The 14,205-nt window shown below is 37.5% G+C and overlaps 1 protein-coding gene across 1 annotated transcript in view; it reads left to right on the top strand.

Moving 5' to 3' along the window:
• LOC138705755 (uncharacterized) overlaps positions 1-14,205 on the top strand; it is a 130,780-nt gene that overhangs the window by 78,608 nt on the left and 37,967 nt on the right. Inside the window, exon 2 of the mRNA XM_069834377.1 lies at positions 6,592-7,590. Within this exon, the coding sequence (XP_069690478.1) occupies positions 6,592-7,590 (999 nt within the window). The remainder of the gene's footprint in view (positions 1-6,591; positions 7,591-14,205) is intronic.

Here is a 14,205-nt window from a genome sequence, read left to right as displayed (position 1 = left end):
ATTAATTCATCACTAGTTTGGAAATATAACTTCAATTTGTTCAGCCTATCAACACGATATAAAATTACTTAATAATATTACTCATTTCTCTTGAATCAACAGTACTGCTGTCAGTATCAGACTGTCGGTCGTTTTTATTCCCATCCCCCGCCACACAAATATACTGTATTACATTTTGAGTATATAACAATACTTTATTCGAACTCTAAAAATCATAATTTTACTGTGATGTGTCTACAGATGATAGGTGCAATGAATCACAATTTATCTGAGATACTTATAGACTGGATTCACTGACCTGATGGAACAGGGAAAGCCAGTATACTACGAGTAGATGTTAATGTACAGTTCTCCAAAAAAAGGAATGATACGACTGTTGATGATGCCCAAGTCTAAATCTATAGCGCGGTTCACACGATATCTACGTAATCATGCAGGAAAACATCTGGCAGTGCATGCTCATTTTCACCCTATTCTAAAGTACACAGAAGTCAAAATGTTATCAGTTATTTGTCTATTTCTGGTACAGATCCCTGATTACGTTCCATGATCTTTTATTTCTTTATGATAATATGGAAGGAACCGTGTGGCGAAAAGTCACTTATCGTAAGCGAAAAATCAATGTTATTATGAGATGATAAATGTAGAAAAATGACAAAGACCACAGGGACCACGAGAAAGATAACAAGAACCACTAAAAAGACAAATACAAGGACCACGATAAGGATCACGACAAAGACAACAGCAACTATTACCATTACAAGGACTACGACAAAGACAAAGACGAAGACTAGGACAACGACAAGGAGAACCACAAGAATTACGACGTAGACCACGACAAGCGCCAAAATGAGGATCACAATAAGGATCACGACATGGACTAAAGGTATCATGATAAGGATCATGATATGGATCGCAAAGGCCACTAAAGGACCACGATAAGAACGAAGACAACAATAAGGACTAAAACCATGATAAGGACCAAGACAAAAACAACAAATACCACGATAAGCACCATGAAGAAGACAAGTACGATAAGGACCATTACAATAAAAATATCCGTGATAAGTACCACTACAAAGAGAGCAAGGACCACGATAAGAAATATAACAAAGACAAGGACCACTAAGAGGATAAGAGCCATGAAAAGGACAAAGGCAGGACCACGATAAGGATGACGACATAGACAACGACAAGCATCACGACAAGGATCACGATAATGGCCACGAAATGGAACTACGATAAGGACTAAGAAAGCACCATGATAAGGACAATGACAAAGACAAGGACCGTGGTAGGACAAGGACAAAACAAAGACAAGGATAACGAAATGGACCACGAAAAGAACCATAACGATCACGATAAAGACCACGAAAAGGACAATGACATTGACGACGACAAGGATCACGACATGGACCACTACAAGGACAATGAGAATTACCATGAAATGATCACTACAAAGAATCACGATAGGGACCTTATGAGGACAATGATGACCAAGAAATTATCACGAAAGGAAAACTACAAGGACAATGACAATGATAATTATAAGGACCACTTAGTGAAAAATGACAATGACCATGACAAGGGCCACTAAAGGCACACTGCCAATAACTACGATAGTTATCACATGGATCAATCTAAGGCCAATGGCAATGATCAGAATAAGAATCGCGATAAGGACTATTACGAGGACAATAACAGTGTCCACGATAAGGGTCACTACAAGGACAGTAACAATAAGCACGGTAAGGATCACAAGGACCACTACAAGAACAGTGACAATCACCATGAGTATAACGACATGGACAATTTTATAAGGATCACGACAAGGACAAGAAAAAGGAAAAGGACTAAGACCACCGTAAGGAACACGATATGGACTACGACAATCACCAGGATAAAGATCACATTAAGGATCATGGCATGTATTATTACAAGGACCAGGATAACGAACACCACATGGTCCACAATAAAGATCACGATAAAATCTACGATATGGACCGCGATATGTATCACGACAAGGACATGAATAGGCAGCGATAAACATAGATAAGTAGCAAGAAGACTATGAGGACTGTGAGAACCAAGACCACGATAAGGACCAAGACTATTATAAGAAGTAAGACTACGTTAAGGCATAAGGCTAAATATAACGATAAGGATTATCATAAAGACAAGAAGAAATAAAATGAGAAAAAAAACATGATAGGATTGCGACAAAGGAAACAAGGATCATGATAAGTAAGATTACAAAGACAAGAATCACTATAAGGTTCAGGAACACGACATTTACCAGGATAAGGATCACAACAAGACCACGAACGACCACTTAAACGACAGCGCCATTATCATAACAATGACCACGACAAAGACAACAACGACTATGATAAGAACCACAAGAAGGATCAGACAAAGAATATTACAGCGATAAGGACCACGAAAAGGATCACAATATGAGCCACGACAAACGCCACGATAAGGGCTACGAAAAAGACTACGACTTAGATTACTATAACGATTATGATAAGGATCAAAACAAGGGCCTGGACTTGAACCACGAAAATAACTACGATAGGGATCACGATAATGACTAGGACTATGATAAGGACTATGAGAAAACAAGAAGGATTACGATAATGACCATGACAAAGACAAAAACCTTTATAAGAACCACTACAAGGACGACACTACATACAAGGTAAACAACAGCGGTATCATCATAAGGAACACGACATGCATCGCGACCAGTATCGCGGTAAGGACCATGAGAAGCACCAAGGCGACGATAAGGACCATAAAAAGACAAGGACCATGTTAAGGACTTGGACATAGACAACAAGAATCACAATAAGGAACATGACAAAGACGAGGACCACGATAAATACCATAACAAAGACAAGAACCATGGTAAGGGTCATGACAGAGACAACAAGGAACACTGTAAATGACGTAAGGGAAACGAAAAAGACTTCAAGGATCTCGATAAGGAACGTTACAAAGACAACAAGACCATGATAAGGAGCATGACAAACACAAGGACCACGATAAGGAGCATGACAAAAACAATGATAAGGATGCGACAAATACAAAAAAGGTACGATTAAGAAAGTGACAAAAACAACAAGGACCGCTATAAGGACCACGAATATAACAAAGACAAGTAGCAGAAAAATCTCACGACATTGACCACGACAAGTATTACTACAGGGATCACGATAAGGTCCACGGCATGGACGACTAGAGAACAGCGATAAAGACTACGGCAAGAACCACAACAAAGACAATAAGGACCATGATAAGGGTCACAAGGACAAAAAAAGACAAGGACAACGGCTGGAACCACAATGACCAAGACATTGGTCACGACAAACGACACAATAAGGAATTTGATAAAGGCCACAATATGGGTCACAAACATGATAAGGACTATGAAAACATAAGGACCACCGCACGGACAAAGACAAGGACAACGACAGGTGCTACGATAAGGATCACGATATGGACCACGAGAAGTACTACGATAAGAAGCACGACTAGGACCATCAGAAATGTAACAAGGACAATGACTGAAAAAGTACAACGATAAGCACCCGAATAAAGACAACAAAAATACCCATAAGAAACTTGTCATGGTCCCTTTGATGATTGGTCTCTTGGTCTTTGATATAGCATTGTTTTTCAGTATTTTGGAACGGCACCTACCTGCGATGAAACTGAACGACTGGATGAAGACTTGTGTCGCTACTGTTCTCGGTAGCTCATACGGTTAGTATTCAAGTGTAATTATTATTGCTATTTGAAATCAGTTCCTTAATGCTTGATAAAACATTTTAAATTTCGTTGTTATTATTAACAAAAAATACCCATTTTGAATCAAATCATAAATACTAAATTTAATAATAATTTTGTGTTTAAACATGTCGCAGAATCACGCATTTATATATAATATATGATTAAAAATTAATAAATACGATAATTATGAAATATATATATATATATATATATATATATATATATATATATATATATATATATTGTAACTTTAATTCAAAACAATAATGAAATTTTATTGTTTCAACAATAGTCACATTCAATAATTTAGTTTAAATACTCCCGTGAACAATGGAATTTCCACTCCCCACAGTAACACAGTATTCGTTATTGCACTCCTCAGGCGACAATGACAATTTACTTGGATTATTGAGAACAAGAATGTACTGCTAATCTTAACTAATGTTCACAAAGCACTATTTACAACACAGAACTGTCAGTTCTCAGTTCACAGTTCGTTTGCCTTGGCTAGTTCCTCTAGCTCAGTCACTCGAGTTCACAGTATCTCGAACCCCAGACCTTCAGAGACAGTCCACCGAACTTCGAACTCAGGTCCCCCAACTGCTGTCCACTGCACTGCACTGCACTGCACTTCGGACGCTCACACAGCTGCGAACACACTGAAGTCGAACTCCGGTCTCGAAGCTGGCTTCACTGCTACACAAGACTGGCTGGCTTGCTGTCCAACGACTACAACAACAACTGCTCAAGTTCACTCGCGTGTCGTATTTTATAACCAAACCATAGTTTCGAGAAATTACGATTTCGCGATCTATCTGCAGATGCCTAGAAGTTGACTCCTATCCAGACTTCTCTGGATTTCTCCCCTCAGTCACCAGCTGCTTACTTCTCCCTCACCCTTCGTCACGTCCGCGCCACCACCTCGCGCCCCCTCTTACGTCTGTCCCCCTCCACACTCGAGCGGCCGCAACCTTCTTCACTGCGTCGCTCGTTTTCTCGTGCACCCCCGACCTCTGTGGGACGCGATCGACTCCCGACTGTCACAATATATATATATATATATATATATATATATACTTAATTCCAGGGCTTTGTAAAACTCAGTTTTAACGTTATTGAGGACAAAAAAAAAGACTCGCGGATATAGATAGGGCTAGAACCTGCTCCCTTCCGCATAATATGAAGAAACTTCAGCCGACTGAGATATTGAGACAGGATAGAAAGTGTTCCTTCTGAAGGACCTGTCGATCTTACTAGGAAGGCACAATTTTCGATGTTATTGCACGATTTCTTTTTATATATATTTATCTATTTTTAGAACGCATTTATATTTCTTGCAGTTTATGAAGTAATTTTCGGAACTACTGTAGTTCCAACAACAAACCAAATATATTGAATTTAAATAACTGAATTATGCGTTATTATGTGTATTTTGGGTTCGAGCCTCCGATCATAGGCAGTGTGTTGTATCTGAGACTTAAGAATATTCCATATTCTTATTCATTTTTGGGGAACTGCACGTAATAGTGAAGTGCAGTAGGATAGTGTAAATCGGTTAAAAATGAGCTTTTTTGCAATTCATTTTGAAGAAAATTTATCAGGTAAGTCTTTGATATAGAATAAATGATTTGATATTTTCCGTCAAAGACTTAACAACTTGTATATAAATGTAAACCTTTATATTACGTATTTCCCGTAGTTTTGTTCACCATTTTCTTGTTTTTCGCTCTGTCAATGATAGTAAATATCATGTACTAGCCATTAGACAAATAAATATTACGTATTTATTCTAAGTATTAACGTATTCGTGTGTGTAAGGAAGTTGTGTGAGTAAGAAACAGCCAAATTTGTAAGCAAGTCTTCATACTTAACACATTATATGATATTTCCCAAATTTTAAAATTTTAATATTCTTAAATTATGAAGACTTGTACTTTTATATTAATTGTGGTCATTAGGTTAAGGTTTTAATTATTGACAATAAGGGCACATGGTACATAAAATAAGAGATTATTATATTGTACATATTCCAATCATGTATCTGATGATGTCGTTTGGTACGACGAAAACGTCAATACTTAGAATAAATGTGTAATATAAAGGTTCACACCTAAATACAAGATGTTAAGTCATTGACGAAAAATATCAAATCATTTATTGAAAATAAGCTGCTCTAATTCTGAGGCTGCCATCTAGCGACGAAAGAAGGAATCAAGAAATCGAAGACGCGGAGCTCGGTTGTAATAGTGCTTTCTGCCTTGCTCGGAGTTTATTTAAACGTCTTCCTGCATTGATAAGGAACCACACATCAAAGAATTTAAACCTGGGTTCACTGATTCGGCCATCTGAGAAATCGATGTGCCGCCTCTTTGATTGTCTGTCGAAGTGGAATGTTGAGGCTTATAGAACAGAGCGAGTTACTTTGTGAACAACCTAGAATTTTCGTCTATGTCATACTCGCAAATTATCTTTCAGCACAATTATTGTATTTGAGACGGCGTTTTTTATTCAAATAATTGTTCAATTATTGTTTTCTTCTATTGAAACCGTGTTCATATACTCCATATTTTTTGTGGCAGTGGGATCGATATGTAACTTAATTATACGACATTCCCAACATAGATCACTCTTTCCCTTTCAGGGACGCACCAAGTCATCTGGGGGACCGAGACTTTAGCATTGTTATTGCGAATTAGGAAGGAGGAAAGATTTTCGAGGACGTGACATACATAAACAGTGAGTATTTATTTACTGAGTTACATATGTAGTCTCACATTGTCATTGTTATGATTTCAGTGCCTCGTCTACCCTCTCTGCAATGATACTTCCGCTACTCTTGGTAGTCGGGGTTTCATGTGGTGTAGCTGAAGATTTCTACCTCGATGAGACGCTGAATTGCAACTCTTGCAATGGCGAAACCCAGCCATACTCGCTGGAGCGAAGCTGCCAGTGTGACGAGAAATGCGCCATCAGTGGAGATTGCTGCGTGGACTCTCCTCACTTCAGATCCGGGCGACTATCGGCCTGTGTGAGAGCAGGCGACTGGAACACGGGGTCTTATTTCGCCAACTACTACTACATGGTCAACACGTGCCCTACTTCTTGGGAAGGTGACAACAATACTCGAGACAGTTGCAAGAATTACAGAGAAACTATCAAGCGCGAGCCTATTCTCGGTCACCCTGTCACTAGCAATGCTACCAACATCACGTACGCCAATTACCACTGTGCAAAATGCAACGGCGATCTGCATATGAAGAGCATGGTGCGCTGGAAGCTGGCCGTGACATGCGATGTCAACCTCCAGCTGCCCGTGCCCCACGTGGATACGATACTTCAGCAGGCATCCATCAAAATGGAGCGGTTCGTAGCCAAGTTTCCGAACGCGAGCTATCGCAGCTGCCAGCTGTACGTGTGGCGTCCTAATCAGCTGTTGAGGCGCTGCGAGCCCAACGTAGTGCAGACATGCCCGAGCAGATGGACTAACGCTACGGTGCGCGCCCAATGCGAGGCCTATACGTCCATTGTGTACCGTCGCAGAAGCAAGCCATACCGTAACCCGCACTGCGCGATCTGCAACAAGATTCCAGTCAAAGAGATCGGGTGTCGAGGAGAAGAACTCAAGCCGGAGGAGCATTTCCCCATCATCTTCGACTTTTCGGACGGTACCGACAACCGCGTTGGACATTCCAGGATCTGTCCAAGCGAGGATGAAGCGTACGACCCTCTGGCAAAGAAATGTCGTCACATTCTGTGGGTGATGGCCGGCCAGGAGAACGCAAGCAACTGCTCCAGGTTCGTAGATTTTTAAGCATCTTGAGTAATTACACCTGTTATTTCTTGTTTATGAGATGATAATATCACGATAGAAAAGCAGGCATGCAATGAAGTGTGCATCTCTTCAATTCAATATAATTTTTCTTGTTATTGACATGAATCTGTGTTAGTGAACGATGTCGAATTTAATACTTGTTTTCGGTTTCTGTAGGTCTTTTCACTACTCTGTTTCTTCTCATATTTTTTGGTTACATACAAGGGTTGTTTTAAACGTTCATAACGTGACACAGAAATTAAACCAGGATTATTCTGTGACAATCTTTGTTTCTCAACATTATCTCTCCTAATATTTATACACTTGGTCCACCGGTGCTGCAGTGCTGCTATATCTTTCTTGTACAGAAATTCCTAGAGATCTTAAAAAAAGGCTTCCACTGCTGTGATAATTTCTTTATTGGACGAAAATTTCTTCCCATACAAGTGAGTTTTGAGCTTTGCGAAAAGAAAGACTACTAAAGGTGCGAGATCTGGTGAGTAGGAGTGCGGCAAGAATTCGAACTGTAGTTTGTGTAGTTTAGTAGCCACGATTGAAAACATGTGAGCAGGTGCATTGTCGTGATGAACCAATACCTTCTTCTTGGCCATACCCGGTCTCTTCTCCCAAATTTTCCCTTTTAGTTGATGCAGAAGATTTGAATAATATTCTCCGGTTATTGTTCTCCCCTTTGCTAGATAGTAAATTATGACTATCGCCTTAAATTCACACAGAACAGAAACTACGTAAAGAACAGAAACGTCATGACTTTCCCGCCGATTGAAACAGCGGAGAATCACTGTACTTTTATTTTTTCGACTGTTATTTTGTCTTCGGAATGTGGTAATGAATCTAGGTTTCATCAGTGGTCATAAACCGCCTCAAAAATCAGACGTGTTTTCCTCGAATTGAGGCAGACAATTCCTCAAAATTTGACATTGTACGTGATTTTGTTCCGGTGTTAACAAACACGAAACCACCTTGCGGAGACCTTGGATATGACCAAGACATTGACTAAGATGTGCACTCATTCAGCTGAGATACGCTTATTCTCGCAAATCTGTCGAAAACTAATTCGACCGTGAGCGAACGAACTATCGTCAATTCTGTCTAAGATTTCTTCACTTTTTGATGGATTTCCAATGCGGTGGTCGTCTTCCACACTTTCTCGACCATGTTTAAATAGTAACGCCCTTTTATTTACAGTGGAAAACGTTTGAGCGGATTCCCTCAATGTAGCATGCATGTCTGCTTTATTTTCTGTTGGACTCATTCACTTTTTTTACGAACTATTTATTGACAGCACTAAGCTCGATATTTTTCATTTTTAACAATCCGTTGGGCACACTAACTTCAAAACTAAACTAGACAAAATGTAGTAATGAGAAAATTATGATTTTTCGTGTTTGAAGCAATATAAAATGGCCGCTAACAATATATATTGCATGATAATAACATTTAAATTCATAGTTCTAAATACAACTTCTCAAATGATTCAGGAGCAAACGACTTACAATATAAAAAAGCTATTATTCACCAAGTAATTACAAAACTGTATTTATATTTAAGTCAATATTTATTTCTAATAAGTGCAGCGAAGCACATGGGTATGCCTAGTTACAAAAAAATAGATGGAAATTTTAATTTGTTACTTAGTTTCAGTTTTTGAGATTTTCCAGCACTATATTACTTTGTATACGTCCCCTTTTGCAAATCAACGACAGATATTAACAGGTGGCGGTGGAAGGTCATGCTTATTTCTTATCGGTAGTACCACTCCTTATGTGATTGTAAATAAATTGTAACGAGGCCTAATTTAATAAGCAGCAATTACAGGAACAAATTAAATATATTTATTCTACTCGTATTAGATTAAGATATGATTTATTATGTTTGAGTAGTAGTAGTAGTAGTGGTGGTGGTGGTGGTGGTGGTTACTTACAAATGGCTTTCAAGAAAACCGCAGGTTCATTACCGCCCTCACATAAGCACGCCATAGGTCCCTATCCTGTGCAAGATTAATCCAATCTGTATCATCATATCCCACCTCCCTCAAATCCATTTTAATATTATCCTCCCATCTACGTCTCGACATCTCCAAAGGTCTATTTCCCTCCGGTCTCCCAAATAACACTCTATACGCATATCTGGATTCGTCCATACGTGCTACATGCCATGCCCATCTCAAAAGTCTGGATTTAATGTTCTTAATTATGTCTGGTGAAGAATACAATGCATGCAGTTCTGCGTTGTATAACGTTCTCCATTCTCCTGTAACTTCATCCCTCTTAGCCCCAAATATTTTCCTAAGAACCTTATTCTCAAACAACCTTAATCTCTTTTCCTATCTCAAAGTGAGAGTCCAAGTTTCACAACCATACAGAACAACCGGTAATATAACTGTATTATAAATTCTAAATTTCAGATTTTTTGACAGCAGACTAGATGACAAAAGCTTCTCAACCGAATAATACCAGGCATTTCCCATATTTATTCTGCTTTTAAATTCCTCCCAAGTGTCATTTATATTGGTTACTGTTGCTCCAAGATATTTTAATTTTTCCACCTCTTCGAAGGATAAATCTCCAATTTTTATATTTCCATTTCTTACAATATTCTGGTCACGGGACATAATCATATACTTTGTCTTTTCGGGATTTACTTCCAAACCTATAGCTTTACTTGCTTCAAGTAAAATTTCCATGTTTTCCCTAATCGTTTGTGGATTTTCTCCTAACATATTCACGTCATCCCCATAGACAAGAGCCTGATGTAACCCCTTCAATTTCAAACCCTGAAATTTCCTAATGGCATATTCTAGAGCAAAGTTAAAATGTAAAGGTAATAGTGCATCTCCTTGCTTTAGCCCACAGTGAATTGGAAAAGCACCAGATAGAAACTGGCCTATACGGACTCTATTGTAAGTTTCACTGAGACACATTTTAATTCGTCGAACTAGTTTCTTGGGACTACCAAATTCAATAAGAATATTATATAAAAGTTCTCTCTTAATCGAGTTATACGCCTTTTTTTTTTGCAATATCTGTCGAATACAAAAATTCTGATCAATAGTCGATCTATTATTATGCCAAAATGGAACTGATGATCCCAAAAAATTTCCTCTACTTACAGAGTTAACCTTCTCAAAATAATATTGGACAAAATTTTGTACGATGTCAACAAAAGTAATTTTTCTCGAAAGTTACTACAGTTAGTCTTGTCTCCCTCCTTAGAAATAGGTACAATTATGGACTCCTTCCATTTTTCTGGTACAATTTCCTTTCCCAAATAGCAAGTACAAGTTTATAAATTTCGCTAGATAATGCGCTTCAATCCTCTTGTATTAATTCTGCTGAAATTTGATCGATACCTGGAGACTTGAAATTTTTCATATTTTCTATCGCAGTTTCGACTTCAGAAAGTGTGGGTTGGGGTATAAATGGCTCAGCAGTTTGTATTTCAATTTCGTCCCGATCATTTTTATTTGGCCTATGTACATTTAGTAGTTGCCCAAAATAGTTTTTTTCATCTGTAGTAATAATAATAATAAAATTATTTTAAAAACAAATCACAGCTTTTACGTTATATTTCTTGTCAAAGGAAACAGTATTATCACAGTTTGTAAATCTAAAACTTTATGAACTACATAAACGTACCTAGAAAAGAAGCATATTGTAGTGAAAATAATGTTAACGTGACATACACGCCAACAATTTTGGAAATCAGAATACAAAATAATAAATATAATCTTATTGCTTAAAATAAAAAACACACAAATTACAAAGGTCTTAGATTTGTATCTTCCGGTCTCTTTTAATAATTTTTTCAATGGATGGTGTATTGGACTTCGATAGAGCAAGCCTCTCTACAGCTCTTAACCTATGAAGTGCAATCCGTCACACTTGCTCTTAATATTGGCTTCATTCTTTTCGTTCTCAGTATTATGCTTCAGGACCTAACTTTAGATTGTTAAACACATTAAATACAAATTGAAATAATACCACTCAGCATTACGTCCTCGCTTAGTAGAGTAAGTAAATTCATCATTTCATCACTAAAAATAGGTATATTTATATTTTCCAGCTTGGAACACATCATAATGCCGCTTTAAATTATTATATTTTCTGTACCTCACAATAAGACACTGTCCATCTCCCTACTTTGATTCTTAAAAAAAAAAAAAAAAAAAAAAAACATTTTCCAGTCATTGTTAAACACAGTTCCAGGTTTCCATTTTGCGACATCCTTGGAGATAAACAGTACATACTTCACCCCTGATCTGTAAGAAACAAACTGCCTACTTTCCCATTCTCCGCTACTTTAGAGAGCGGCAGCTGTCCTGACCGCGAGGAAACAAACATGATTTCGTTTGCCCGTAAGAGTAAAACGTTCAAACGGAAGCAAATTGCCAGCCCTGCTGTAAATTCTCATTGAGGTAGCTTACCACGTCTAGGTATTAGTGTAGTGGTGCGCTATCCTGTTGGAACGAACTAATAATAATAATAATAATAATAATAATAATAATAATAATAATAATAATAGAGTTAGAATTAAAACATCCTTGCATAATAAAACATAATATTGTGTTTTACTTCATTATATTCTATTACACAGTGCAATGCCAATGATTCCAACTTTGTCAGTGGTGAATTAACGCTGAAGTTTTTTAGTAACAAATCCTTCCTTTCCACAAATCGTAATGCACTAAACACTGAAGATACACGTGACAAACAATACATAGTGTACTTAATGCACTAGTATTATGTGATCACGAGCGTGAAACAGGTTACAATATTCTCTCCAACACTGCTAGGCACGCTTGGCATATTCAGCGTTCTTCGTGTCGCTCATCTAGCAGTGATGCCTTTTGAGCTACAAGGAAACCTTTCTCGTGCTTCCAATCTTTCCCAAGTTATTCGGTTTGGCACATTCATTGGTTTCCATGGAAAATCTGAACATAAGTAGCCTAATTAATTAACTTTCAGAATTTCTCTCTTCTAGTCTTCAAATTGTTGGCGACAGAATTGGCTTTCTGGAGAAGAATGACAAAATATCCATAGTATTAAAATCACGGATTGAAATAATTAGAAAACGAATGTAGATTCAGCAGGTTGCAAAAATTGATGAATTCAGTTCATTCAGTTTAGAGAGTCAAAGTAATACAGCAGTGAATATATCATGTCTTTTACTGAACATTTCTGTATAGAGATCTCCTTCGTTGGCATTGGCTTCATGATGAGACCCACAAGTCCATAAAGCGTTGAGGATTATTTGAAATTTATATTTTTTAAACTTCTTACTCTTTACTGTGTTCGGAAATTGATATTGATTTGCATGATGAAAACAAGAGGAAACTTAAATCTGCTAACTACTTCTTGAGTCAGAGGTTCTTGAGGGGCCTCTCAAAATTTCTACCGTTCGGTCAGAGTCATCAAACGCGTGACAATGATGGGATGAGCTGCAAATATAACAAACTTATCAGCCATAAATCCAATTACAGTTTCTAATGCGAGAATTTTAAACTGACTTACCTGTATTTAGTTCACAAACATGACACATAGGTAGATAATAGATATCGAAACAAATACGTAAGTAGTGGTAGTGATCGTAACCTTTAGCTTTGTTTAGAGTCATTAGCTCACCCTACTATGTCTGATCCGTAGTTATTATGTTACTAATACAGTTATGAAAGCGCCACGAATAGTTGAGTGTCCATTGAACAATATATTTACTATGTTAAGGCGATTTGCGGAATATTGGCTCCTATTATGAATGAATATAGCGTATGTCATGCAATATAAATGAACAAATAAATTGTTTCTTAAAAGACGCTCCGTCATATTGCCGATTATCTCAGACGTGTCAAGCATGTACATTTACTCAGTATAATTACTAATTAAAGTTGCTACTTTGATGCTTGTATTAGCGTCAATTACGTGACGAAAATTATGCACAATAATATTAATATAAATTAAAAATAGGAAGAATACGATCCTCACTATTAACAAATGCACAGCGGAGATCCCATTACTAACGCCCAGATTGAATGGAAAAAAGTCCAAAAAAAGACAAAATGCAGAAGAAAAATAGTAAAGACAGATTCTACCTAATGGTGTTTAATAGCAGAAGAAGGACTAGGAGAATGATTGCGTCAAAAGGGGAAACATGCAAGTGAGAGTACTGACTTCTCCTCATCGAGAAGGCTTGAAATCAAGTCTTTCATTTCATTTCATTTACTGTATTCTATAGATCTCACATTAGCATTGAAGCTTTAAGATGTGGAATAAGTCACAATTTTGTAAGATTAAAATTGCACAAAATTTTGTACTACACAGATAAGGAGACGAGATATAGCATATGAGCTGTGTGACAGGGGTAAGAATGAGCTATCAGAAAGAGAGTTTGTTTCATGATGGTTAATATTATACGAATCTTCTGACACGAAAGTTAAATTGTCTTCCCACCCTATGTATCCATTGATGATATAGCCACGGAACATAATAAGGTCACAGGGCAGATCTTATCTTCTCTACTATAATATAGCTTACCTCAAAATTAGTTACATGGCACTAGGTAGAAATTATCCTAGTAAATCTGTG

The sequence above is a fragment of the Periplaneta americana genome, chromosome 9 (assembly GCF_040183065.1).
Source record: "Periplaneta americana isolate PAMFEO1 chromosome 9, P.americana_PAMFEO1_priV1, whole genome shotgun sequence".
Classification (NCBI taxonomy): domain Eukaryota; kingdom Metazoa; phylum Arthropoda; class Insecta; order Blattodea; family Blattidae; genus Periplaneta; species Periplaneta americana.
This window is presented reverse-complemented; position numbering and strand designations above follow the sequence as displayed.